The 25,843-nt window shown below is 39.7% G+C and overlaps 1 protein-coding gene across 7 annotated transcripts in view; it reads right to left on the reverse strand.

The window, feature by feature from the left end:
• Nucleotides 1-5,782: 5,782 nt before the first annotated feature.
• HEPH (hephaestin) overlaps nt 5,783-25,843 on the reverse strand; it is a 95,698-nt gene continuing 75,637 nt past the window's right edge. For 5 of the 7 annotated variants that reach the window (XM_029241471.1, XM_029241470.1, XM_029241473.1 and 2 more), the window contains 6 exons: nt 16,613-16,719; nt 15,285-15,510; nt 12,713-12,852; nt 11,701-11,863; nt 8,792-8,836; nt 5,783-6,441 (listed from right to left, as the gene is read on the reverse strand). In XM_029241471.1, coding sequence (XP_029097304.1) covers nt 6,209-6,441; nt 8,792-8,836; nt 11,701-11,863; nt 12,713-12,852; nt 15,285-15,510; nt 16,613-16,719 — 914 coding nt within the window. In that variant the 3' untranslated portion in view covers nt 5,783-6,208. The remainder of the gene's footprint in view (nt 6,442-8,791; nt 8,837-11,700; nt 11,864-12,712; nt 12,853-15,284; nt 15,511-16,612; nt 16,720-25,843) is intronic. The other 2 variants (XM_029241475.1, XM_029241469.1) reach the window with 1 other exon arrangement.

Raw genomic sequence — 25,843 nt, forward strand, 5'->3', positions numbered from 1 at the left:
ACACTAACCTCCTTCAGGCTGTGTTCAGGCAACCAACCCCAGTCCTCTCCCTGGGATCCAACTTCCAAAGCCCGAGCCTCAGCTCCCAGCCCCCGCCTGCCCCGGCGGGTGATCAGAGAAGCCTCTCTGACTGGTGAGTGCTGGTCGGCACCGATCCTCTGTGCAGGAATATCTCCGCTTTGCCCTCCACACCCCTGTTGCTGCACTCTCCTCCATGGCTCTGAAGCTTCCCCCCTCTGCCACCCACAGTCTGCACCCACAAAGGGGCTTCTCGTGTGTGGAAACCTTTCCTCCTTCACAGCTCTCTCCCGCTGGTGCAGGTCCTATCCCTATTCCTTTGTCTCTGTTTTTTCTTTTTTCTCTTTGCCCTACCCAGGTATTTGGGGAGTTTCTTGCCTTTTGGGAGGTCTGAGGTCTTCTGCCAGTGTTCAGTATGTATTCTATAAGAGTTGTTCCACATGTAGATGTATTTCTGATGTATTTTTGGGGAGGAAGGTGATCTCCACGTCTTACTATTCTGCCATCTTGAAGCTCCTCTCCCAATCTATGTTTTTAAAAGTTCTCACAATTTGCAGTGGAAAGGATGTGTAGTGGGAAGGCAAGGGTAAAAGTATGAACAGGGAGGAGGTTATTGCTTTTGTTGAGTTGAAAGTTGATAGTGGCCTGTACTTGGCTGGGGGTGTACAAATGTTAAAAATAGATTGATTTTGGATACATTTTGAATATACTACTGGTAGAAATTATGGTTGTATTGGAAGTTAGGGGTGAGGGAAAGGGAGGGCTGAAGGATTACTCTTACGTTTCCATCTTGAATAGCTTAACAGATGGTTTTACCATTTGCTGAAATGGGCTAGAATGGAGGAGGAGCACATTTAGTGGGAAAAAGCAATATTTCTCCATTAGACATATTAAAATATGAATTTCCTTTTCTACATCCTAAAGACACAATACATTCTCAAGCTCCCTGCTGTCATATATGCTGTTAGTCTGGCATAGAATGTTTTTTCACCTATCTACCAAGTTTCTCCTCATCCTTCAAGGTTCAGCTGAAGTATACTCTCTTTGTTATTCCTCCTGATCCCTCCCAGTTATCTGGTTCTTCCATCTGCTTTCAGAGCACTTTACTTATAACTGTCTTCTGTACTGGAAAATGAGCTTGAACAGTTTATTCCTGTATCCTTAGTGTCTAACATAATGTCTGAATTTTATTTTTTAATTGTAACATGAGACTGGATGTAGGTATGGACAAGACGGCTGACTAGGTAGACCCTGAACTCACCTCCTCCCATGGGCACAATGAAACTGCAACTATTCAAAGAGCAACTATCCATGAGAGCAACCTGAAGACTAGCAGAAATGACATGCTACAGCTAAAGATATAAATAAGGAATCACAAGATGAGTAGGAGAGACAGAGCTTCCGTATAGTTGAGACCCATATTCCCTGGTATATGACCACAAAAGGAGAATAATCCCAATTGCACTGGTTCTTCCCACATTGGGCTCTCCAGCCATGTGGTCCTGCACCAGTAAGATGAGCCTCCAGAACATTTGACATTGAAGGCCAGTGGGGCTTTTTGGAGAGACAGAAGACTGTGGGAAACAGAGACTCCACCCTTAAAAGGCACACACAAAATTTAACATGCTCTGAGACTCAGAGCAGAATCAGTAATTTAAAAGAAACCTGGGTCAGACCTGCTTACTGATTTTGGAGAACCTCCTGGAGAGGCAGGAGGCAATTGAAACTCACCCTGGGGGCACAGACACTGGCAGTAGCCATTTGTGGGAGCTCATCCCACCAAGAGTACACTGGTGCTGGTAAGCACCATTGTTGCTTATTAGTGCTGGAACCTGGCCCCACCCATCAGCCATTTGGCACCAGTTCTGGGGTGCTCCATGTCAGTCAGCTAGCAGAGCAGGGACACAGCCCTACTCACCAGCATGCCAGCTTCTGTAGGACCCCCCACCCCGAGACCCAAGCCCTCCCGGGATTGGACCCGCCCATCAGAAGACCCAGGAACCAACCCCACCCACTAGTGGATCGTTACTAACCCTGGAACCCAGCATCACCCACCAGGGCATGGGCAAGAGCCCCAGGATGCCCTGAGCCTTGTTCCTACCCACCCTTGTACTGACAACATCTCTGGGACCACCAAGGTCATGCAGCCAAAGATGCTGGGACCCAGCTCCACCCACCAGTGAGCTCTCATTAGCCCCAGGACTTCCTGGGCCCTGGCACCACCCACCAGTAAGACAACTTCAGATCCAGAAACTCTGGGTCCCATAGCCAGAGACCCTAGGACCTGGCTTTGCCATCCTGTGGGCTGGCACTAGCTCTGGCACCAGGCCTCACCCACCAGCAGGCAGACTCCAGCCCCAGGATCATCAAGGCGCTGTAGGCAGCTGTGTCAACACACAGTGCAAACACCAGCAGCCTGGCACCAGCCCCAGGATTCCCTTGTCCCTTGCCCTATCCACCTACCTATACCAACTCTAGGGTACCCAGGGTCCTGCAGAGACCCACCAGTGTGTTGGCATTAGCCCTGGGTCATCCTTGGCCCTGGAGCTGGACACCAGTGGGCCAACACCAGCTCTGGGAACCTGTGCCCCACAGCCAGGTACCCCAGGACCTAACTCTTCAAGTCAGTTGACACCCAGGACCGAGCTTCAGCTGCTTCTGTGTGAGCACCAGCCCTGGAACCACAGCAGCCTTGCATCCAGCTGTGGCAAGAACCAGCCTGTCCTCTAGCAGGCCAACACCACCCCAGGATGTCCTGGGGCCCCACCCAACAGCAGGTCGACACTTGCTCTGAGATCCCTGGCACCAGAGCTAGCCACCATGGGACCTGGCTATACGCACTGGTGGACCAGCACTAGCCCTGAGATCCCTCTGGGCTCAGTAGCCAGTCAACCTATGACATGGCCACAACCATCTGTAGCTTGGCACCAGGACCTGGAATCCCCTGACTGTGAAAGCAGCCATACCAGGACATGGTCTTGATCACCTGTGGCTCACAGCCTCTGCACAAGGCAGTGTCTGGCAACCAACTGGACAGGGGTACAGTCCCACCTACCAGTGTCCTCACAGTAATCAGCCCACCACAACAGAAGGACCCACACAGCCCACATAGAGGGAACCCAGAAAGTATACTGTCTTTTCTCATTCAAGTTGTGATTTTACTGATTCTTGGTATGATGGAACTCTGAATCATATTAAAACAATCTATTTTAGGAGGCAGTAACCCTGTTTATGTTTAGCATAAGTCCTGGCATAATTTTGTGTTCCAATGGCAATGTAACTTTCAGAAACTTTGCTGTGCTCTTCAGTTTTGCTTGGTTTCTCTGGTGTCACTGAGGTTCCTGTTGACCTCTGCCAGAACCATTATTGTCTCTGGGTAAGAAAAGGGATTCTCCAGCTTACAGGCACAAAGAGTGCTTCCTGGGCTGCAGCTTACTATGTTGGGATTCTCCTTGCAGTTGCTTCCTAATGTCTAACTGGGGGAGGAGAGTCTCTGGTCAACGGAGATGAAGAGCAGCTTCCATGGTTACTTGATGTAAGCAAGGCTCCTCCCCAGTCCCTTGTTCCAGAGTCCCAGGCCCACCTGGGGTTGTCCCTAGGACTCCTTTTTGACTTTGGGCTGCATTCTTCTAGGTTAGGTGTTAAGAAGATGCTTTGTTGCTATGTTTCTCTGTTCTTCTTCAGGCTGCCTTCCTCTTCTCTATCTTTTTGAGCCCTTCTATTTTTGTCTTTTTTTAAATTATTTCCAAGGTTTATTTATCTCCAGAGAGAGGTGAACCTATGGCAGCTCATCTAAACTGGAAGTCCAATTTATGTTTTTCAAACATCACTTTTCCGCATGGAGAATCAATTGTAGGAGGCTGGAGTGAATGTAAGGTTATAAGCAGGAGGCTACCACACAAATCCTGGTAACAGATGGTTGTGCTTTAGTCTGGGGTGGTAGCAATGAAGATAGAAACAGATGAATAAATTAAAGATATTTTGGAGGAAAAAGAAACAAGGCTTACTTTGCGATTTCTGACTTGAGCAATTGAATGGATGGAAGTGCCACTTAATTGTCAAAAACATCTACATCCCCACAGGGAGAACACCCACTACAAAAATGCATACTTTTCTGTAATACATGGGCTTGAGCTTACATTCCCCAATCAGGAGCAGGGTTACACATTCAGAAAAAACGTATCCCCATCCCACCTACTTCTCCTTGTCTCAGATTCGTGACTGAGACCACCTTCCATTTGCATACAGATTACAATAATTGAGTAGAGTCCCCAGAGTGCACTGAGTTTTCAATAACCTTCACGTTAACAATACACCAACAGAGTTCTGCTGTTAAGTGCATTGATTGTGCAATGGTTTAAATACTCTCATTTGATTTTATCACTAATAGTCCAAATCTTCTCCCTACTCCACACCCTGATATGTTTCTGAGACTTCCAGTAAAGCTCTCCACAGAACCATTGACCACAGTAAACCAAGATGAATGATGGGCTCTGGCCTGTGTTTTACCCTCCAACTTTCAACATTATTTAGCACCTGAACACCAGCTTTGTGGGTTTCTACAGTTAATCTGTAAAGTGTTGCTAAGTAGGCAGACAGTTTTGCTGGAAAGACAGGAAAAGGAAAGTTGGATTCAATATGGGTAACAAATGATGGAGATCAGTGGAGTTTCCATGATATAAAAGGATGAAGCAGTATTTGGAGTCGAATAGATGAAGGCTTGAATCCCCACTCAATTTTTAGCTGAATGACCTGGGGTAAAATCACTTACTCTCTATAATCATTTGTTTACTAAAAGGTAAAACAAAGTATCACCCTGATAGAACTAAGGGAAGTAAAATGCAATCAGGTATTAGATGCTTTGTAAAGTGTAAAGCACTATGCATTTCAGTTATTATTTTAACTGTCCCTGGTGCCTCTTCCATTTTCCACTTGCCATGTAAAATGGTATTATGGATACTATAGTAAGAATGGGCCATCTTATCCCATCCCTAATCTGTGTCTTGTCTGTGCTCTCTGACCAAGGTTTTAGAGAGGCTTGAACTTGTAAGTGAGAAAGGAATATTGCTTTAAATTACCAGAGGAAGGACTCTACCCTATATAGAGGCCCCCAAAATTGCAGGTAGACCTCTCATACCCCCAACTACCAAAAGACCCCATTAGATCTGTGCCCACCTCTCCTTGCCCAGTGTAAAGGTTTGAACTTAGTTTCAGCCCTCTATTTCCCTCTGGCAACTTTTCTTTGCATTCAGAATACTTTTGGCACTTATGGGTCAAACGATGGTACCTACCACTCTGATTCTGAGGCTTCCCCTTGGGCAGCTTCTTCACTTCCAAAACACAAACTGCAGGGTCCACAAAGGATAGGCAGACCCATTCTATGCCCAACACTAGTCACCCCCACCAGTCTCGCTGAGTGCTCTCTTTTTCAATAACAGTCACAACCTCCCAGAGGCCACAGAGATAATCAAATTCACCAAGTTCACTCTTATGGTGTTCTAACAAGCACTTTAATGTGTAGGATTTTCTGACTAAAACATGGAGAGGACACTCAACATTCCCTTCAGTGCATATGCGCCAAGAACTTGGAGTACTGCCTTCCTGAGGAGGTTTTGCCTCCAAAGGTTGTAGTTGCTCATGACAACAATATTCCATCTACCCACTTAACCAAAATAGTCCACTGCCAAGAAGAATCAAAATACAATTTGGATCTTAAAATCCCACCCCACCCATTCCCCATCAAGACTATGTTCTTAGTCCTAGTTTAGATTTGGATTATCATCACAGCTCACTTAGCCTCAGTTCAAACTGAACTTGCCTAAGTCCTGGAAAGCAGGAGAAACCTAATCAGTGAACCTTACTCTTGGTATCTACTTTGTGAGAGGAGTCAGTTTTTAGAAATTTCCAGACCTTCCAAGTGTCAGTGGGTGATATAATATAGCTGTTGAAATTTGTGATATTAGATACTAGGGGACTCAGCCCCAGGTGCCCAAGTGGAGTAAAGAAACTAAAGAAAAATAAAGCATATCATTTCCATGTAAATAAATTAGTGAAGAAATACTCTTTTGAGTTTGATTCCCTCCTCTGCCTCTCTAAAACCCATTCCCCTTTGACAGTGACAGTGAGGTCAGCTGCTAGTCCATGGCCTGCTGGGAGTGTGTCCCAGATGTGCAGTTCCAGGATCCAGCTGTTATTGCTTGAGAGACAGAAGCTTGAAGCTGTCATCCAGGATGGACCTCCTGTTGCGCCGTAGCTTTCTCTGCCGATACTGGTACCACACCACACCACCAAGAGCCAGAGCAATGAGCAGGAGAGTGACACCCATGGCAATCAAGACAGAAGTCAGTATCTCGATATCCTTTACAGGGATCTGCATGCCCAGCATCCTCACATTGCTTTCTCCAATGTCTCTGGGAATTGCTACTGAAATGGAACAAGAGGCAAGTGGGAACTCTGGGATGGAGAATACTCTAAAATGTCTTATTTTATAGTCAACTCTGGGAGAGGAGAAATAAGGTCATCCAAATAGGACAGAGGAACTATCCTTAGCCCTCAAAAGATCAGCCAATGATGACAGATACGGAGGTTACAGAGAACTAGCGTAAAAAATGTCATAGCTGAGAAAATTATTAGGAAGCATTGAGGCACCAGTGCCCCCATGGAAAGAGCTAACACTCAGAGTGAGAAGGGCCTTGACATATTTCTTTAAATATATAAAAACCTGTGATGTAGAAAAAAAAAAAAAGAATTGAATTTGGTTTGCATGGTTCCAGAGGGTAGAACTGGGAGCAGTAAGTAGAAACTCCTGAGAAGCAGTTTGACCCAATTATCTAGCTTATCAATACTCACTTTGACCATTGGACCATGACAAGAGCCTGTCTCTGTGCTGTCTGGTCTCTCACATCTTTGGGTCATTATAACACTGATGTCACATTGATCTTTCTAGGTGAAATATCTAATTTTCTTAGTTCCTGGCATACAAACTTTTGATGATCTCCAATCAGCCTATGGAATAAAGCTCAGACTCAAGTCAGACATTGCAACTCTCACGATCAGGTTCTAACTTAGCCTACTCTTATTTACTATCTTCAGGGATAGCAACTCATTCTTTGTTCTACAGAATGGGTGAGCCTCTTCAGGCTTCCAAGACTTTCTCATGCTGCTCCCATTGCCTGAACACCCTTTCTTCTTCCTCACCATTCTATCTCTAGCTTAAACATTATACGTCTCAGCAAAGCTTTCTTCAATTCAGCTGTATAACTAACAATGGTCTTTCTTTTGTGTGCCCAAAGTACCTGTACTGTTTGTACTCCCACAATTTACTTGCTTGGGCCAAGTGACCTAATCCACCCTCACTTCAGGATTTCAGTCCCCTCTTTTATAAAATGGGGATAATAACCATACTTAATTCAGTGGTTTATTGTGAGGCTTGAGTGAGTTGATATTTATAAAATATTTAACATAGCTCCTGGAAGACATCAAATGCACAATAATTGATCCGTTGTTATTATTGTTTCCCCACTTAAAAAAAATAACATAGTATCCAGCACTGCAATTATTGTCTCTGTGTCTCATTCCACTTTTAGGCATGAATCTCTTGGAAAATAGTGACTATGTCTTACTTTTGTGGTGTCTCTGGCAGTTAGTATGTGTTTGATGAATGTATAACTGGATGAATCAATATTCTTACAGAACTGAGAGAAGATGAAATATAATGAGTTCAAATGGAAGCTGGGAAACATTCTGGTTTTGAGTTTACACTCTACCACTTACTTCTCTTGTGACCTTGGAAAAATCACTTTCCATCTCTCAGTTTCTCATGCAGAAAATATTGGGCTTTAGTAGACCACCAGTTTTGAGGGGTTTTCCTCACTGTTTAACCTTTTTAACAAACAAGAGCTTATGAGGATGTATGTATGTATGTACACACTGATATGTACAAATGCATATACAAATGTATGCACAAAATATGTATATATAAATATATATGTGTGTATATATATATATACAAATACATATACATATATGTATGTCACTCTGCTCTCTCTGCTTCACCTTACCTCTCCCTAACCCTCCAGGACATACCCTAGTCCCCTGGTTGACTGTTTATAAGATACTTAGATCATTAGGACCTTTCCAAACAGAGTTGAAAAACCTCCAGACTAAACTGAAAATCTCTAACATCTATTCTAGCCTCTCACAACTTTATGAATATTTCTCAGTTCAGGTACAAATGAGGTAGAGAGTGAAAGCATTATTTGAACCCAGCCTGGATAGAACAAGAAGCTCTATTTTCTGGAAGTACAGAAATGGATGGTTCTAAAGCGTCAACTATTTAGTATTCTATAGATGAAAGATTAATTACCTGGTGCAGACTGAATGGCATTTGTCCTAGTTTCACACTGTCCTTGTGGGGAATTCATATCTGTACTATAGCACCTTCATTCACAACTCAGCAAGACCTTGAATTTTATTTCCCCTCATACATTAGTAAGAGGATAAGATAGCAGCCTTCAACTGAGGATGAGGCAATTTTCCTCAACTCAGGAGGTTGGGCATGGGGGTCAGAGAGAATAAACCTGCTGAGGGAAGCTTAACTGGAAGCTTAACCTTAGATTCCTGTTTTCTGAAATCTTAAATAAATCTCAGGATGTTTTCTGCTAGTATTGAGGTCCACATTTCAGCCATATGAAACTCATCTTCTAGAGGCACTGAACTTTTCCCCAAATGCACAACATATATAACTACCCAATCTGTGTATCCTTCTCCCTACCTTTTCCAGTCTCTTCAGAGATGATGGTGGTAGTGCTTAAGTGTTCTGGAGGAAAAAGAGAAAAGAGGTTAGTCCTATTATTCTTCCTACCTATCCACAGGCTTGTTGTAGGAGGTTAGCAATGGTTGGAGGACTCTCTGTGATATAGTAAGCAAAATGGAGGTGACTGGAATTAACTATCTTGTGATCAAAATCAGCATTGGTATGTGGATTTGATTTTGAGCAGTGACACAAAATATAAGCAAGAGCATAGTCTTAGGAGTCCAAAAGGTAAGTCACCCCTCTGCCAAAATTTACATATTTATTGACATTTTATCCTCATTATTGCTCTTTTTGCCACCTTTTCCCAGCCTTCCTTCAGGAAGCCCCTGTTCTTTGTCAAACCTGCATCCCTACATATTCAACCATTTTAGAATACTTCTTCTTCTTGCTTTAATGAGGCTGAGCTCTTTTCTGAGAACTATACTTCCTTTATATCTTCTCAATACTGCTTTGAGATTATTTATTATTCCTCCCCTTTTTGCAAAGATCCATCTCTTTTGAGGCTTATATTACTTGGCTAAAAAATCACAACCACTTCTTGTCACTGTTACCTAGCAGTTTTCATTCATGGAAGTCTTTGGTACGTGGCTCAGTCTTTCTTGTCTTCAATTCCCATCATAAGTGTTGACCTATCCAACACTTAAGCCTCACAGTTTTTAGACCTCTTAACTCTAACAAATTTCAAATATACTCCAACTCTATCAACCACTCTTATGGTCACATTGGGCTAATTATGCAGACTTGCTCCATCTCATAAGTCTAAAATCTAACAACAGCCTCCTATTCTCTCCATGTTCTAATGCTATTTATTCTATTTCACATGTTATTTTCTCCTCTCATGAAGACCTCTAGCTCCTGGACACTTCCATTTTTCTCACCTCACCAGTTTCATCCTGTTTTTTTCTTCCATTCCTGGCCAGGCTGGACTCCATTGTCTATCACTTCAACTACTAACTTACCAGGTATGTTATAATCATTTGCTGAAACCCCAGTAACTATACTTTCATTGTATTTTTTTCTGGTATTATGATGAATGCTGGTGGAGAAACATCACACAATTGTAAAGATCAGTATTCTTTGGGTCCACCTTCAACTAAGTCCTCAGTGCTGCTTGGCAATAATTAATTTATTTTCCATCACTCAGAGTAACTTTTTCCCCACCACCCAGAGTGGTTATTTCATAACCACTTTGCCCACTCTTCTAAAGCCCCTTACACTACCATCTATCTTTAATTCTCAGTAGATGACTCTGTCTCCTCCATCACAGATGAAACACAGACCATCAGACAGAAATATCTACTTTTGTCAAGCCTCTCACCCAAACCTACACATTGGTCTTTTCTGTTTTCTCTCTTCTTTTAGTAGAAAAAAAATGACCTTACCCCACTCTAATATTTTTTTGTAGCTCTGACTTTCATCCCCTGCTTCTTCCCTGGGAAGCCCTTTCCAACAATTAGTCTTTTATTCCCTATCTGTCTTCAACTCTTCCCTCTGGTTGGCCTGTTAGATTATATGTGATTGGAACAATATCAAATTAGACCATAGTCTGTCAAACAAACAAAAGGTAAATAGGTAAAATTTATGGACTGGCTCATTATTATAGAGAGAGGTAAGTTATTCTTATTCATGGAAGTTCCTTGATGATATGTATTGATGCAGTCTCTTATCTATTAGATGGTCCATATTTGACATGACCCGTTACTACACATGGAGACAATCTATTGCTTTGAATCTATAGCATCTTGATGATATATCAATTCACCACTAGAGTTTGATTCTAAGGACTGACAGGATACAACAAAGAATTATGTGTGCCTGTCTGGGTGGTAGGGAATAGTACTACAGTAGTAACTGGAAGACACATTCTAGCAGTATGTGTTACCAGAGAACAAAGTTTTCCAAAGATATAGGAAATCATAATGTACAATTATTCGTCTCCCTCCCTGGGGGTAAATAGCAGAGTTGTATTTTCTACCCTGGTTTGCTAGCCCTGTTTAAATGTCTAAAGACATTTTCCCACTTTCTATTCCTGCTGACAGAATGTCAATGGCTGGGAACCCCAGAATACCTACCTCAATATAACCAGTTTTCAAAACAGCATGACTTAAAAAAAAAAAAAAAAAGAACAGGAGAAAAAATACCTCTCTGGATTCATGTGGGTCCCAAGAGTTTCTATTGAGCCTCTTGCAAGGGGGATAATGATGAGTACTGGATTCAGGTTAAGAGACTTAAGAAGTGAGACTCAATGCTTTGATGGCCCAAGGACACAAAATTCAACACAGCCTACTCTTCTATGTTATTGGTGGTGAACAAAGATTTATTGGTAAAGAAAATACCCTGGCTATTACGTCTCCATATAACAAATGCAAGGAAAAAGCTTTTTCCATCCTTGTTAACGTCTGTCTGGGATTAGTTGTAATTGAAGGCTAATATCTCTTTCCAGCCTTAGACAATTCCCACAAAACAAACTAATTAAGGGGTGACTGTTAGAATTATATTTTTCCTTTTTATAAAAAAAGAACTCATTAATAAGATTCCTTTGAAATAGTTAATACCTCTAATAAACTCTAAAATAATAAATTTACATACAAATTAAATGTATTCAAAGGAAGCAAATCTACACTAAGCATCAATGCATACAGCCCAGCCAGGCTGAGTCAATTCATGTGAGCTCAACAAGTATCAAAGAAATTAGGAGGGGACATGAGCAGGGGAGCAACAGGGAATGAGAAATATTGGTTGGGAGAACACTAGAAGGGGTCTGTTCTGTCTTCTTGGGATCAGAAGATGGATGCTAGTCACTTCTTGGATTATCTGGTTCTTACAGGCTAGATACAGTGCCAGAAGATATCCTAATTAGGCTTTACCTCTTTGGGACAAAACCATAAAGACAGTCTCCATGCCAGCATGGACATGGTCTGTAACATGACAGTGAAGCAGCCATGTCCCAGGGTTGCTGGTCACCATCTCCACAACCTCAAAGGTCCCTGGGAACAGATCCACCACGTCTGCCCGGTAGCTCTCTCCACTCTGCAAGAGAGATTGTGGGTGAGAGAGAGAAAGTGAAGGGTAGAGATAGTCTCAGAACTTATAGGAATTAAAAGGCTTGGGTATCCACACCAGAGACATGGAACTTCAAGATTCACAGATCAGAGAACAGCTTAAAGATTCCATCTTATCCATCTCCTCTGTGAACCCACCCATACAAACTGACTCAACAGAGGAGACTCTCTCTCCTCCTACTTTTTCTTAAAGTGTCCCAAAGTAAAGTTCATTTAGTCTTTCATTAGGGGGATAAAAACTAGTATATCCATACATTTTAGCAGGCTTAAGCCTTGACCCCTAGGAAGGATCCACATATTTACTTTAGAAATGAAACTCAATTTAGTTTCTCCTCTATGCCACCACCTTTATCAGGACTTCTAAGTCTTTAAGTCCACATTAATGCCTACAGCTCTGACCCCTTTTCCTAAGACAAAATTTCTTCTTCAAAACCCACATGTAGTCCCATGTAGGTCCTGAACTGAAGTTCAGGAATGGATTAAGGACTTTCAGAGATTGTGAGACACTACTCTGAAATTTCTTACTCAGGATGACTGCTTACTGGACCTCAAGTCCCTGACTGAGACCCAATTACATTTATTCCTTCAATCTCCTTATCCCATAAATGAGCCATTCATTTCTTCTATATCACAGGGGAAAGCTAAGGCCTGGAGGGCAATGACTGACCTTGGGATACAAAGCCAAACTAGAATTCCCTGATCAATATGTACAAAACCTTTCTTCTTTTAACTGATTATTATCATGTTTCTTTTTATTCTCTTCTTTCTTAATGTATATCAAAGCACTCTGAGGGACTCAGCCTCTTTTCCAGCTCACCCGATAGAGAAAGCTTTCTGCATGGAAATGGACAGTGTGTAGGTCAATATCTTGTCCCATGGCCATCATGTACCAAGCCACTCTTTCCCCTTGGTACATGGTAAGGCCCCTGAGGTTGGCATAGAGCTTTCCATTAATGGCTGTAAGAGAAGAAAACTATTTTATATCTCTCATTTTGACTTACCACTGCCACTACCCTAGAGCTAATCCCTATCATCTCTGATGATAGCAATACCCTCCTAAATTCTCTCATTTTTATTCCATTTGTCCCTCTCCAGTCTATCTTCCACATTGGTGTTACAAGAGTGGTCTTTCTAAATAACTAATATGATCAGTTATTCTGCTGCTTAAAATACTTTAATAGCTCCCTCCTGCCAAAAATATCAAGTCCATGCCTCCTTAGCTCAGCCAACAAGGTCCTTCAAAATACAGCCCCAAACTACCTTCCCAAACTCATCTACCATTATCTAACATATTTATTTCAATTAAGGTGATTTTTTCACCATCCCCCCCATATGGTCCCATATTCATGTTCTCTGTGTTCTTGCTCATGTTTCTGATCTTCCCTACCAGAAATTTTCCCTACTTTTATCCATCTTTTCAAAGCCCAGTCATACCTTCATCTCTTCTAATAATACTTCCCTGATCTAGCGCCTCTCAGCACCTCTCATTGCCTGCATTCCTTTCCACATCTGAACTCCTCCAGTACTGTCTGTACCACCCTTTGGAACTCACTAGAAACTGCCTTATACATTTACCTATCTTTTAATTTGTGGAATTTTATATACCCAACTAGGTTGTAGGTTTCTATTAGGCAGGACATAAATGTATATACTATATTCCTTGTATTCTTCAGAACACCCAGCAGACACCTGAGCCTACAATAAATGTTTAAAAAAATACCTGTCACATTCTTGGAATTTATAATGATATTAACACATGGGACTCATCATCTGCCTCTTCCCAGGCCACATCCTATGCTTTAAAAACAACAAACCACTCATCACCATGTTAATTCACACTGTCAAGACTATGCCCAGGATACACACCCCCACTTTTCATGTTCTCACAGAGGGAAGATGATTTATACTCTACATCCCAAGAGAGGAAATAATGGAAGGAACATTTATAGCCTATTTACTCTGGCCAAATTTTGTATTTGAGAGAAGGGACTAAATATGCTCAACTCAGTCTGACCATAGAAAGTGGTGCAGATGGATTTGTTATTCCATCATGGGGAAGATTTTATCCCTGTGAAGGAGGAGGGTATTGTCCCTCTATGTCAATGACAGGATGAAAAATCTATCTATTGTTGGGGTAGTATTAGTAAGCCCATTTTGTTGCAGAACTAAATTCAGTTTGCAAATTAGCTTTCTCAGTAAGTTCACATTTGATCTTAAGCATCCCTGCCTCTTTCTCAATTGGTTCAGGAATCTGGAAGTGAGAGAAAGGGTATTATTTGTTTGCCCTCAGACACCAACATTATTTTTTTTCTCTAGTGTCAGCACTCAGAGAGTTTTCAACAAATGCTTGATAGGTAGATAGATTGATACCTGAAGAGTTTGGATGAATAAACACATAAACAAAAAGATGGAAATGAGCATTAGCTAAACCCCTGCACTAGCAAGATCTGTGTCCTCTTTCCATTTTGGTTTTGGGCAATTTATTTCTCTGATTTGAAAGGAGCTAAAAAAATTCATTTTGTAAAGTTTGTGAATCACTGGATTCAATGTGAATCACTCATATTTCCATCAAGGGGAAATAGCTAGAATCTGTGTGACAATGAGATACTACTTTTGAGTTCCAGTAGAGTCACTATAAAAGCTGCAACTTATCCTCAAATCAAAGAAATACTACACTAGAAGAGATAGTGAGAAATCACTTCATACATTCTGCTGCACTTAAATTCTCCCTCTTCTTTGAGATTTTCTCTATTTTTTTTAAAGATACACAAATCTCTAGAACAAAGGAAGGCTTGAGTGCACAATTTACCTCCAAAATCCATTTGAGCATCAAGAAGCTCTTATTTGTATGTAATATAACCCAGTATGCTGCTCTCTGAGGCTCTCTCTCCAATCCTTCCATCTGTAAATTGAACCTTTGTTTTAAAAATAGATTAAAAGATAAGCTGTCCTTCATTTGACTATATTAGAATATATTGAGAAAACAGATCTCAGATCCAGAGTGGTAAGGAAATAAGATAATATTGAGAAACTAAACTCAGAATTTTTAAGTAGAGGGGCCCTAATCAGCCAGTGCACCAGCTACATTGAGGGTCATAAATGTCCATCTTGCCTTCTCTAATATGTTAAAATGTGCTAGTGTCACCACAGCAACTTTACAGAGTCAGCTTCCTGCTTTCTGGGCACTTGAACTAACGTAGCCCACATTACCTATTTTATGTATGAAATATATAATACTGTAGTAGGAGACATTTCTTCTAATTTGTCCCCATTCCACTTTCCTATCCTCTCAGAAATTATGCTCCCTTGGGTTGTGATGGGCCTATCAGATACCCCCATGCAGCCAGTAGGGACTTCTTTGGAAGAGGGTTAGGTTCTTTTCTACAGACCATGCATTTTATTGCTCTCCAAGAAAGTCTCATCCTGTAGGTTAACATGGCCTGGATCCTGGGGCCCATAAGTTTCCACATTCTCTTCCAGATACCAAGACTGGTTCTCATCAAAAATCAAGAATAACAAGGCAAATTCTCGGTCCATGTCATGCCGTCCTCCATTGGGCTCTAGGATGCCCTTTCGGCAGATGGCCAAGGGTCCCACCAGGCCACTGTACATGTCCTAAGGATAGGAGGAAGAGGGAGAGAGTGAACTAGATGGAGTTGTTTCTGGGTGGTAGTGCTCTACAGAGAGACAGGCTAACATCCAAGCCCATTGTGCCCTCAGCACTTCATCATAATGTCTTGTATTTATAAGCACCTCATCTATATTATCTGAATTCATCCTCACAACAATCTTGGGACATAGGAAAGATATGCTATCTCACTCATGATTTACCTCTGCTGGACTATTCGTTGATCTCCAAACTCACCAATCATTTTCACAACACAATGCCTTTTCTCAGGCTGTTTCTTCTTCCTGTAATGCCCACCTCCCCCCACCATATCCCTATCTTTTATCATACTGCTATTCAGCTTTCAAGGCCCAATGTACGTCTACCTATCATTATGTTGCCTTCTCCAGTTTCCCCCTCATTCATCCTCTCTTCCAAGCAGAAGTAATCACTCTCTCATGGACCCCCCACAGTAGTTTCTATTAAATGGTTTTATAGAGCTGCTAATACTATGCTATATTTAAAATTTATTCTGTGTGTATATATATATATAGTTATATTTTATATATTTAATGTCAACGTTATGTTTATATTCATCTGTCTCCCACAACTAGATCATACTCTTTGAAAATGGGAACTGTATCTTACATTTGTATCATCCAAAGCACCAGGTAAAATGTAGTAGGCTCTCAAAAATAAATGATAGCTGACATCTGCCTGTGGATGGGTGGCTACATAGATAAGCCCATTTTCCAGGAAACAGAGGCAGAATGACTTGCCTAAAGTCACTTCAAAAGCAAGACAGAACAAAATTTGGGCTAGAAACCCAATCTCTTGACAACAAATTCTAGGTTTCTTGAATGATAACATACTGCCTTATATTATCCAAGAAGAAGAAACAAGGAAGAAAATCCTCAGAACTAACATGTGATGCTACCTATTCCTTTCATCCCTCCTCCTAACTACTAGAATAAGCCCAGCATTTGAGGAATTTCACCTGAACCCTGGACTTTAGTGCTGGCCTTCTTACTACATCTGTTTAATAACTTCTTTTTACTAGGCAGCCTGCCCAATTCTGAGACAACTCCAGGAAGCCAATATTGTCTTTACCTTGATGGGATCCACTGCAGAATAATAGATCCAGGAAACACAAGTAGAATCATTGGGCCCAGGGCCAGATCTCTCTGGGATGTTCCACTGGTAAGTGAGAACCTCACCTAGAAGTGGTAACAGGAGTTTCCAATTAGACCAGATCAGAAATTTCTCCCAGTTCCCGGGTATCCCTAAGAGGCTGTGGCAGGTGAGTCCCAGGACCTTTAAGATATTTCTCCATCATTTCCATATCAGTCTTCATTTTATTTTTGTGACTTTATTCTTCTCCCTCCTGGGACACCCTCAACATCTCTTCTACTGTCCCTATCTTTAAATATTCATGTCCAATACTCTAGTAAGGCAGTTCTGCTACTATTCTCCCTGCTTATAATGACCTTCCTTCTTTGGCTCTGTTTTGGTCTCCTTATCCTGCTGCTGCCTCCTAAATGCAGCTGTTTCTTCAAGGCTCTGTCTCTAGTCCTCTTCTCCTCTTTTTCCATACTGTCTCCATGGAAGCTTTAAGCCATCTTTCTGATGTCAATTATGATCTGCGTGTATTGATGCCTCAAATACTTAGCCATACTTTCCTTGTCATTAAGCTCCAATCCAAAATGGGCATAGAGAGAACGTACCTCAACATAATAAAGGCTATATATGACAAATCCATAGTAGGCATCACACTCAATGGTGAAAAACTAAAGCATTTCCTCTAAGATCAGGAACAAGACAAGGATGTCCACTCTCACCACTATTATTCATCATAGTTTTGGAAGTCCTAGCCATGGCAATCAGAGAATAAAAAGAAATAAAAGGAATACAAATTGGAAAAGAAGAAGTAAAACTGTCACTCTTTGCAGATGACATGATACTATACATAGAGAATCCTAAAAATGCTACCAGAAAACTACTAGATCTAATCAATGAATTTGGGAAAGTTGCAGGTTACAAAATTAATGCACAGAAATCTCTTGCATTCCTATACATTAATGATGAAAAATCTGAAAGAGAAATTAAGGAAACACTGCCATTTACCATTGCAACAAAAAGAATAAAATACCTAGGAATAAACCTACCTAGGGACACAAAAGACTTGTATGCAGAAAACTATAAGACACTGATGAAAGAAATTTAAGATGATAACAACAGATGGAGAGATATACCATGTTGTTTTTTTGGAAGAGTCAATATTGTGAAAATGACTCTACTACCCAAAGCAATCTACAGATTCAATGCAATCCCTATCAAATTACCAATGGCAGTTTTTACAGAACTAGAACAAACAATCTTAAAATTTGTATTGAGACAAAAAGACCCCGAATAGCCAAAGCAGCCTTGAGGGAAAAAAACGGAGCTGGAGGAATCAGACTCCCTGACTTCAGACTATTTATTTGTTTGTTTGTTTGATGGGATTAACAGAAACAAACTACTTTATATAAAATAGATATGCAAAGAGGATATACTGTATAGTACAGGGAATTATAGCAATTATCTTAAAATATCTTATAATGGAGTATAATCTGCAAAAATATTGAATCATGATGCTGTATAACTAAAATTAACATAATATTGTAAATCAAAGACTGAACATTGGGGACAGATGGCAGAATAGGAGGATGTGGAGTTTGCATCTCCTCACAAATACATCAAGAATACATTGGAACAATTCTCAGAGAGCACCTACCGAACACTAGTGGAGGACCTCGGACACCTAAGGGGACAAAAAAATCCTCGAGCAACCAAGTAGGATGAAGGAAAGGGGGAAGAAAAGTGGAAACAGGATGGGACAAGTGCCCCTGAGGGGTAGCTAAAGGAGAGCAGAGGTTCCTACACTCAGAAAAGCTCACTTACAGCAAGGGGAACAGTGGTGACAGAGAGGGACTTTCAGGGGATTGGGAGATTGGAGGGGAATGCAGCAACCAGTATGTGTAAGGCAGGACATAGTAATACCTATTCACATAGTCTGTGCCACAGCCCTGAACACCCCAGCCTGAGTTGTGTGTAGGAGGGCTGGGTGCTGGAGAGTGAGGTTTGGAGAGTGGACCCAGGGAGGGGGTAGCTGTTGGTTGTGAGGAGACAGCCTGAGGCAGCAGGAGGGAAGGGCTCCACAGCCAGAAATGTTTGCAGAGGAAGCCCAGGCCACCATGGAGGTGAGATGCAATTGTTGAGTGGTGTGCAAAGAGCAGGACTGCCATTGGAATGTCCTTTCCCACCCGTTGGACTGGCCTCCTTGGGCAACGTAAGTTGTGCATGCCTGAGCAGGCTCACCCACCCTGAAAACCAGGGTTCCCCTCACCTGCTCAGGCCTTGGCAAGCCTGCTAGGGCCCCAGGCCTGAGCCCTACCCCTGCCAAAGCCTCCTCTGGCCACATGGGTTCAGGTGGACCTGAGCACAACTCCCCCAAAGCATCCATGGGCTGTGTGGGTCTTGGCAGCCTGCCACCACCCTTGACAAATCTTCCTTTGTCCACGCAGGTCCTGACAGGCTGAGCGCCACCTTTCTCCAAAGCCTCCTCCATCTGTGCCAGCCCCTGAAGCCATGTGCATGGAAGTCTGCACCCCAGCTGGCCTATGCAAGCATGTGTGCTCCAGGCCAGCTTCAGGAGCAGATGCTGGTGAGAGGAACACAAGCAGAGGTGGGGATGACACAGTTGGTCCAGAGACCTACCAAGAGGTCTTGGAGGAACTCCTGGGGAGGTGGGGGTTGGCTGTAGCTCACCGTGGGTGCAGGGACATTGATAGTGGAGGCATCACAGAAGTTTCCATTTTTAAATTTTTTATATTTTTATCTTTAACTTTTTTTTTAACTTTTAAATTTATTTTATTTTATCTTTTTGCTGTTGTTCTATTTTGCTTTGTTATTTCATTTTTATTTTTTCTAAAATATTTTTTATTTTTCTAATTTTATTTTTCTTTTTATTCTTTGTTACTGTCCTGCTCTTTGTTATTTGTTGTCCCTTTTTTCCTGTTGGTTTGTTATTTTGATATTTTTGTTTAGTTTTGTTTTGCTTTGTTTATTATTTTCTTTTGTTTTTATCCTTTTTTTCTAGTTTTGATTTTTTGTGTGTGTGTCATTTTTGTGTGTTTGTCTTTTGTTCACTCAGCTTTTCTTTTAGTTTGTTTTTTGATTTTCTTTTGTTTTCAGTTTTCTGTTTAGGTTAGTTTTGTTTTTATTATTGGTTTTGTTTTGGGGGCTCTCTTGTTCATTTTGGTGTCTTCTTGTTTTTTTGCTTTCCTTGGGTTTTTTTTCGTTGTTGTTGTTTGTTTGTTGTTTTGTCTTTTGTTTATTTGGATTTGTTTTTGTTGTCTTTGGTTTTATTTGTCTGTTTGTTTTCTTTGTGTGATTGTTACTTCTTATTTTTGTTGGTTCAGTTTTGTTTTTATTATTTGCCTTGGGCTTTGTTTGTCTGCTTTTTGTTTGTTTGTTTGTTTTTGTCACATTGTGCAACTTGCAGGATCTTGTTTCCCAGGCCAGGGGTTAGGCCTGAGCCCCTGTGGTGGGAGCACCAAATTCAAACTGCTGGACTATCAGAGAACTACAGGTCCCAGGAAATATTCATCACTGTGAGGCCTCGAAGAAGTCCTCATCTCAGCACCAAGATCTGGCTCCACCTAACTGCCTGCAAGCTCCAGTGCTGGACACCTCAGGCCAAACAACCAGCAAGAGAGGAAAATAGCTCCACACATCAACAAAAATGAGATGACAGAGAAATATGTTACAGATGAAGGAGCAAGGTAAAAACCTACAAGACCAAATAAATGAAGAGGAAATAGGCAACCTACCTGAAAAAGAATTCAGAGTAATGATAGTAAAGATGATCCAAAATCTCGGAAATAGAATGGAGACACAGAACAAGACAAGGATACCCACTCTCACCATTTCTGTTCAGCACAGTATTGGAAGTCCTAGCAACAGAAATCAGGTAAGAAAAAGAAACAAAATGTATCCAAGTTAGAAGAGAAGAGGTAAAATTCTCACTATTTCTAGTTGACATAATACTCTATATAGAGAACTCTATAGTCTCCACACAAAAACTATTAGAACTAATAAAGAAATTCAGCAAGGTTGAATGGTACAAGGTTAATATACAGAAATTTGTTGCATTTCTTTACACTAACAATGAAATATCAGAAAGAGAAAGTAAAAAGTAATCCTGTTTAAAATGGTGTCAAAAAATACCTAAGAATAAACTTAACCAAGGAAGTGAAAGACCTATACACTAAAAGTTATAAAACATTGAAAACAGTAATTGGAGATAATTCAAGGAAGTTGAAAGATATCCCATGCTTTTAGATTGGAAGAATTAATATTGTTAGAATGGCCATACTACCCAAAGCAATCTACAGATTTAATGCAATCCCTATCAAAACACCCATGATATTTTTCACAGAACTAGAACAAATAATCTTAAAATTTATATGGAACGAGAAAAGACCCAAAAACTTCAAAACAATCCTAATAAAAAAGAACAAAGCTATACTTCCAGACTTCAGACAACACTACAAAGCTACAGTTATCAAAACAGCATGGTATTGGCACAAAAACAGACATATGGATTGATGGAACAGAATAGAGAGTCAAAAAATAAACCCACACACCTACAGTCAATTAATCTTTAACAAAGGAATCAAGACTGTACAATGGAAAGAAAGAAGTCTCTTCAACTAGTGGTGTTGGGAAAGCCAGATGGCCACATGTAAATCAATGAAAATAGAACACTCGAACACTTCCTCATACCATATTCAAAAATTACTCAAACTGGTTTAAAGACTTAGATCTAAGACATGAAAGCATAAAACTCCTAGAAGAGAACAGAGACAAAACATTCTCTGACATAAATCATAGCAATATTTTCTTAGTTCGGTCTCCCAAGGCAAAAGTAAAAGCAAAAATAAACAAATGGTACCTAATAAAATCTAAAAGCTTTTGCACAGCAAAGGAAACCATCAATAAAACAATAAGACAACCTGTGCAATGGGAGGAAATATTTGCAAACAATGGAACAAACAAGAGATTAATATCCAAAATATATAAACAGTTCATACAATGCAATATTGAAAAAAGAAAGAACACAATCAAAAAATGGGCAGAAGACCCAAATAGACATTTCTCCAAAGTAGACATACAGATGGCCAACAGTCACATGAAAAGATGCTCAACATCGTTAATCATTACTGAAGTGCAAATCAAAGTCACAATGAGGTATCACCACACACTGGTCAGAATGGCTACCATCAGAAAGTCTACAAACAACCAATGCTGGAGAGGGTGCAGAGAAAAGGGAACCCTTGTACACTGTTGGTGGCAATGTAAATTGGTTCTGTCTCTATGAAAAACAGGAGTTTCCTTAGAAAACTAAAAATGGAGCTACAACATGATGCTGGGCATATATTCAGAAAAGGTGAAAATTCTACTTCAAAAGATATGTTCACCCCAATGTTCATAGCAGCATTATTTATAGTAGCCAAGACATAGAAAACACCAAATTGCCCATCACAGATGATTGGTTTAAGAAGATGTGGTATAGATATACAATGGAATATTACTCAGCCATAAAAAAGAATGAAATATTATTTGGAAAAACATGGATGGACTAGAGAATATTACACTCAGTGAAGTAAGTCAGACAGAGAAAGACAAATACTATATGATGTCATTTATATGTGGAATCTAAAATATAATACAAATGAATCTATATACAAAACAGAAATAGACTCACAGATATAGAAAACAAACTTATGGTTACCAAAGGGGAAAGAGAGAGGGGAAGTGATAAATTTGGAGTATGGTATTAACAGATGCAAGCTACTGTACATAAAATAGATTATGAACAAGGGTTTACTGTATAGCACAGGGAAATATATCTATAGCTATCTATCTATATATAACTGAATCACTTTGCTGTACAATATTGCAAATCAATTATACTTAAATAAAAAAATCAGAAATAAAAAAACTAAAATCACAAGTGAATGTAGGGATATTTTACCAACCTCACAGAAATAAAAAGGATTATAAGAAAACACCAAAACAATTATATATCCACCAATTATATAACCTAGATGAAATACACAAATTCCTAAAAATATACAAATTACCTTTCAATACTATCAGTTTTTGATTTCATGTATGTTGGAGTTCTGTTGTTCAATGTGTGCATATTTAGGACAGTTTTTATTTTATTTTTGAGAATTGATCTCTTTATTATATTGTAGTATCTTTCTTATCCTTGGTAGATTCCTTAGTCTAAAGTGTACTTTCCCTGACAGTAGTATTAGCCATGTTAGAGTTTACATGGTACATCTTTGTCCATTCTTTCACTTTTATCCTATTTTTGCCTTTACGTTTACAGTGAATTTATTTTATATAACATATAGTTGGGTAATCTTCTAAAATCCAGTATCACAATATACATCTGTTTTTATTGGTGTATTTATATTTGTTTAAATTTAAAATTATTATTGCTATTGTTGAAATAAAATCTATCATATTGGTAGTTTTTTTTCTATTTTTCTATTTTTGTTTTTTCCTTCTTTCTTGCTTTCTTTTGCATTAATTGAGCATTTTATGTGATTCCATTTTTTCTCTATTATTAATTCACTCTACCCCTTTAAAAATGATTTTATTTATTGCTCTAGACTTTACAACATATATTAGAATCTATCTTCAAATAATATTATATTGGTTACTATCTAGAAAGAGATCTTTGCAACTGTATATTCCCAATACATCACTTCCAATCATTGTGGCATTTTTTGTCATATGTTTTATATTTGCATATACAAAAATACACTACATTGATAAAGTTTTCTTTTAGACAGTCTTTTGAGCACTAAAAATGAAAAAAAAATTATCTTTATTTATTCTATTTCCAGCACTCTTTATTTCATTGTATAGTTACCACTTGCTTTCTGGTGTCATGTCAGTTCTTCCTGAAGTGCTTTCTTTAAAATTTCTTGTAATATAGATATACTAGCAATGAATTCTTATAGCCTTTTTTTCTGAGAATGTTTTTATTTTTCCTTATTATTTTCACAGAATATATAATTCTTCATTGACAGTATTTTTATTTCAGCACTTTAAAAATGTTTCATTACTGCTTTCTTGCTTTTATAGTTTCTGATGAGAAATCTGCCATAAGTTTTATCTTTGTTCCTTTGTATGTAATGTGCTTTTGTTCTATTTTTCTGGCTGTTTTCAAGATTTTGTGATTGTCTTTGGTTTTAGTAGACTTTACATGGCATGACTAAGGGTGTTTGCAAGTGTGTGTGTGTGCATGTGTGTGTATGTGTGTGTATTTATTTGTTTGCTTTTGGTAATTATCCCCGTTGGTCTTCTCAGAGCTTCTTGATTCTGTAGTTCTGTGTCTATTGTTGATTTTGGAAAAGTTTCAGCTATTATTTCTTTAAATCTTTTGCTTGTCCTATCTCTCTTTCTTCTCTTATGATTTCAATTTCATTTATGTTAGAGTGTCTGATATCACGCAGATCTTACATGCTTCATTCTGTTTCTTTTTCCTCTTTTTTGTCTCCTAGTGTTTCAGTTTTGGTAATTTTTACTGACCTATCTTCAAGGTCAGTAGTCATTTTCTCAGTTGTGTGAAGTCTACTGAAGAGACCATTGAAAAGCCTCTCTCTCTCTCTATTTTTCATTTCTAGCATTTTCATTTGATTCTCTCTTATAGTTTTTAATTTCTCCACTGAAATTATCATCCCATTTTGCATGTTTGTCACCTTTTCCATTAGGGCCTTTAACATATTAATTGTAGATATTTTAAAATTCCTGTCAGGCAGTTCCAACATCTATGTTATATCTGAATTTGGTTTGTTGTTTTCTTTGTTTCTTAGAAGTATGGGCTGTCAAGGAACAGGAAGCTGGTGTTCCCTAATCTGCAAATTTTGCTATCCTCCAAATTCTTTTTTTAAGTGAAAAGAATCTAGAAGTCAAAGGCTAAACTGTATGATTCAATTTTTATGACATTGTACAACGGAAAACCATAGGGATGTAGAAAATAAGGAAAGTGGTTGACAAAAGTGGTGAGATTGGGGGAAAGGCTTGACTACAATGAGGCAGCCTGAAGAAGTTGTTTTAGGGTAATGGAACTGTTCTGTATCTTGGTTATGGTGGTGAATACACAACTGTATGCATTTTCAAAATCCATGAAATTCTACAGTATGAGTGAATTTTACTAAATATAAAGTTATTTTTAATTAAAAAAATTCTAAAACAGAAGTATTAGTCCTTCCCTCTGTTAGAACCATGGGTCTTGACTAGGTCATGATCTGTGTGGTCAGGCCTTAAACTCTGATGGGTAACATATTTTTCTTTGGCTGGGAGCCATGCAAGTTATCAGATGATGAAGTACAACACATGTATGGCTGAACAATTAAAGTATCTGGGGCCCCTAAAATATTTATATTTGAAATGATTGTCACTTATACACAGAATTCTGCTCCAAGTATGGACAAGATCCTTAGTTATTTAAAAACATGGATTAATGGACCTCATCTACAATCATGATTGCTGAATTCTGAAAGTCAGGATTTTGGTGCATCATGGAAATTTGATAAATGCCTTGATTTCCATTTTAGGCTTTTTAAAAGAGTATGATTTCAATTTAATTTTACTGTAAAATATATTCATTAATGTATAATATATACTTCCTTTAAAAAGGCTAAAAAAATTCTTATAGCAGGAACAGAGATCACTTCAGTCACTGTTGAAGAAGCAATTTTTTCCCTGAGCTACTGAAGCTTTTTAATGCTGATGGGAGTGACAGTGAAGGATACAGAAGTAGCCTAAGAGTTGAACATTGGCCAAAAGAAAATGGATTGCCCAAAAAGAATTCTCAACAACTAGATCGCTTATATCTGCTGTTGGAAAACTGCTTGCAAACATCTGGCTGTTAAAGCAGACACAAAAAGCGACCCTCTTTACCAGAGGGTAAAGAAGCCTCATCATCACAGGGTTCTCAGGAGGCAGTCTAAGACACAATGTAGGAATATTCTGAACACGGTTCCTTTCAGGAAAACACCAAATCTAAAGCTACTTATGGGAAAATTTCCTCTGAAAAGAGACCTGAAAACTGGCTGAGTGGTTCCTTCATATTGGCAAATGAGAAAAGGATCACATCGAGGCAGTAGGAGAGGCTGAGACATGGTCTTACCACAAATCCCGCCCCAGCTCAACAATCCAGGACTAGGAGGGAACTCACACAACCGAAGCTTCTCCCTGAGAAGCAAAGTGTTCACA

The sequence above is a fragment of the Monodon monoceros genome, unplaced genomic scaffold (genome assembly GCF_005190385.1).
Source record: "Monodon monoceros isolate NGI ecotype Baffin Bay Population unplaced genomic scaffold, NGI_Narwhal_1 Super_Scaffold_22, whole genome shotgun sequence".
In the NCBI taxonomy this organism is placed as follows: Eukaryota; Metazoa; Chordata; class Mammalia; order Artiodactyla; family Monodontidae; genus Monodon; species Monodon monoceros.